This window comes from Sphaeroforma arctica, assembly GCF_001186125.1.
Source record: "Sphaeroforma arctica JP610 unplaced genomic scaffold supercont1.1345, whole genome shotgun sequence".
Classification (NCBI taxonomy): Eukaryota; class Ichthyosporea; order Ichthyophonida; genus Sphaeroforma; species Sphaeroforma arctica.
Window position 1 is genome coordinate 1 of NW_014039213.1, and position 555 is coordinate 555.

Consider the following 555-nt stretch of genomic DNA (forward strand, 5'->3'; position numbering starts at 1 on the left):
GAGAAGCAAAAACATACGCTCAAAATCAACAGAAATGATCGGAAGGGATTTACAACCCTCTAAACGCGAGTGTTCGTGCGTGTATGTGTATTTGATTCAAAAATATCTCGTTGATATGGATTCATATATCTCGGAATATAGAAAAAAAAATCAAATGGAAGCAACTTTGAACAGCTGCCAAAATATCAATATGATGTACCGTGTACCTGTCACTATATCGGTCACTCCAGGATTATTAGTATTTGCATCCAGAAAGATGTCCATGGCAGCTACTCGCCTTTTTTCAGCCGAATCTGGATCAAAGGTCTTCCGCTCATTTTTCTGTAGATTAAATTGTGCGGCCCAATCGTGTCAACATAAGTTTGCTACAAAACAAATATAGACAGTATCATTCAGCTATCTATATACACCAGAAATCAGCCAAGCTGTCTACAAATAAACGAAATCAATCAAGCTGTCGGGGTGTGGGGGGTGTGGGGGGGGGTGGTGTGGGTGTGGTGTGGTGTGGTGTGGTGTGGTGTGTGTGTGGTGTGGTGGTGTGGTGTGTGTGTGGTG

At 42.5% G+C, this 555-nt stretch overlaps 1 protein-coding gene across 1 annotated transcript in view; it reads right to left on the reverse strand.

The window, feature by feature from the left end:
- Positions 1-204: 204 nt before the first annotated feature.
- The window catches only part of SARC_10673 (hypothetical protein), a gene marked incomplete at its 3' end in the record, with an annotated part of 4279 nt that continues 3928 nt past the window's right edge, over positions 205-555 (reverse strand). Inside the window, exon 4 of the mRNA XM_014295275.1 lies at positions 205-321. Within this exon, the coding sequence (XP_014150750.1) occupies positions 205-321 (117 nt within the window). The remainder of the gene's footprint in view (positions 322-555) is intronic.